General features: G+C 46.4%; 1 protein-coding gene across 1 annotated transcript; it reads left to right on the top strand.

Moving 5' to 3' along the window:
• Positions 1-238: 238 nt before the first annotated feature.
• Positions 239-2,422, top strand: LOC118732467 (hemocytin-like; the record flags this gene model as incomplete). The annotated part of the gene is made up of 5 exons (XM_036461599.1): positions 239-543; positions 603-887; positions 1,009-1,999; positions 2,069-2,284; positions 2,345-2,422. Coding segments are annotated over exons 2-5 (1,558 nt in total), but the record flags the coding sequence as incomplete, so codon positions are not given.
• Positions 2,423-2,428: the final 6 nt, after the last annotated feature.

Genomic DNA, 2,428 nt, shown 5'->3' with positions numbered 1-2,428 from the left:
TTCTCATTCTCATTCTCATTCTCATTCTCATTCTCATTCTCATTCTCTTTCTCATTCTCATTCTCATTCTTATTTTCATTCTCATTCCCATTTGTATTTTAAATCATTCCCTTTCTTATCCTTATTCTACTTTTTATTGCGATTCCCATTCTCATTATCTTTATTTTCATTCTCACTCTTTACGTCATCATTCTCTTTCCAGTACTTGAATAATATTTCCTTTCCTTTACAGATATCGATTGCCCTGCGCCACTTATCCACTCCGATTGCTACAAACGCCGCTGTGAGCCATCCTGTGACTCGCTAAACACCGACGATTGCCCCATAATACCGGACGCCTGCTTCCCCGGCTGCTATTGTCCCGAAGGCACTGTGCGCCAGGGTAAGAAATGTGTAACTGTGGCCGATTGCAAGGACTGCGTCTGCAATTCCATCGGCAAGTCGCAGTTCTTCACTTACGACAAGAGAGATTTCCACTTCAACGGCAACTGTACATATCTGCTGTCGAGAGATATAGTATTGCCAGGACAGCATAATTTCCAGGTAAGTCCTTTCATGGGTAGAAGCCCTACAGTAAATGTAAATCCCTCTCACTTCCGAAGGTCTATGTCACAATGGACTATTGCAAGCGACTAGGTTACACCGCCAATGCCACACAGGACTCATGCATTAAAGCCTTCCATGTCTTCAATGGCGATCACCTCATACATATTGAGCGTCCGAAGGTCGGTAAGGTGCCACGAATTCTCATCGATGGCGCAGAGGAAAAGGTGCCTTTCAAGAAGTCTTGGATCAGTATGCGCGAATTAAATGGGAAGGAATTGTTGCTTTCACTCCTGGAAAGTCATGTGGACTTGCGGGTATCCTACGACGATATGGCCTATGCGGTAAGTGCTTAGTGTGAATACACTCGTCAGAGAATACCTTGCTTGCGGTATACATCACTGCTTTCTTGATTACCAAAAAAATATTTACACTTCACTTTTTCCCCTCTAACCTCTACCTCAGCTCTCTGTGCCCAGTATCAAGTACAGCGCTAAAATGGAAGGCCTCTGCGGCAATTGCGACCACAATCCCAAAAATGATCTTCTTGAAAATCCCGCCAAGAAAAAAGGACGCACGCCTAGCACAGACTTGGCGGTTGTGCTACAAAGTTGGCAGGCAGAGGAGCCTAAGCTAGGCAATGACTTACAAATTTGCTCCCGTGAAAGCGTACCGGAGAATGAATGCGAACCTCCACCGGTTGAACAAGATCCCTGCCAGTTGCTTTACAATGACGAACTTTTCGGGCGTTGCAACATCATAATTGATCCTGGCAAATATGTCGCTTTGTGTCAGAAGGAGTTCTGCAAACCCGGCAGTCAACGACAAAGTGCTTGCAATTCGATGAACGCTTATGCGCACGAATGCGCAAAACAGGGCGTTTGCTTGAACTGGCGGCGTCCTGATCTCTGCCCCTTCGATTGTCCCACAGACCTAGTCTATGAGCCTTGTGGTTGTGCGAGGACTTGCGAGACGATTAAAGCCATGCAAGAATACGATGCAGTCATAATGAAGACCGATAAGTTTGTAAAGACTGTAGAAATCAAAGACATGTGCGCGGCCGAAGAACGTTTCGAGGGTTGTTTCTGTCCACAGGGAAAAGTAATGGAAAATGGCGAGTGCGTGCCCGAGAAATCGTGTGTGAAATGCGACGACTTGGTGCATGTGCCGGGCGAGAAGTGGAAGAAGGACAAGTGCACCGATTGTAGCTGTAACCTCGAAGGCAAAGTGGAATGTGTGGAACAAAAGTGTCTGGTCGAGGAAAATATCTGCGCTGAAGGCTTTACACCGAAGAAGTTTGTGTTGGTCGATGAGTGCTGTCCACGCTATCGATGTGTGCCAGAGGCGAAATTGCCGCCTGCGAAATTGTGTCTCGAGCCGTTGATGCCCATATGTGGACCCGGACAGTTTAAAAAACAGAAGACCGGACCGGATGGATGTCCACAATTCATTTGTGGTAAGTGATTGAGTGGAGAAAGTGTGGTGTAAGAGGGACTCAATTATGCTCTCAATATTTAATTTATAGAATGCAAGCCGAAGGAGGAGTGTGAACGTCTGGAATTGCCACGTGCGCTCAAGCCAGGCGAAAAGGTGGTAGAAGAAGAACTCGGCTGTTGTCCGACACAGGAGATCGTCTGTGATGTGAGAAACTGCCCACCAGCGCTAAAGGAGTGCGCTGAACGCTTCTACGAAGTGGTCAGGAAGCAGGAATTGGGCGATTGCTGTCCACATTACTTGTGTGGTAAGTACTATTTTGTGAACAGAAAGAGGGAAAGCATCTAACTAGTAAACTCTAATACAGAGCCACCTAAGGATATGTGCATTGTCCAAAATACTCAAGGCGAGACGTTCATTAAGGCACTGAATGCAAAATGGCCACATCCCA

The sequence above is a fragment of the Rhagoletis pomonella genome, unplaced genomic scaffold (genome assembly GCF_013731165.1).
Source record: "Rhagoletis pomonella isolate Grant_MI unplaced genomic scaffold, Rhpom_1.0 Rhpom_scaffold_20698, whole genome shotgun sequence".
NCBI classification, from domain to species: domain Eukaryota; kingdom Metazoa; phylum Arthropoda; class Insecta; order Diptera; family Tephritidae; genus Rhagoletis; species Rhagoletis pomonella.
This window is presented reverse-complemented; position numbering and strand designations above follow the sequence as displayed.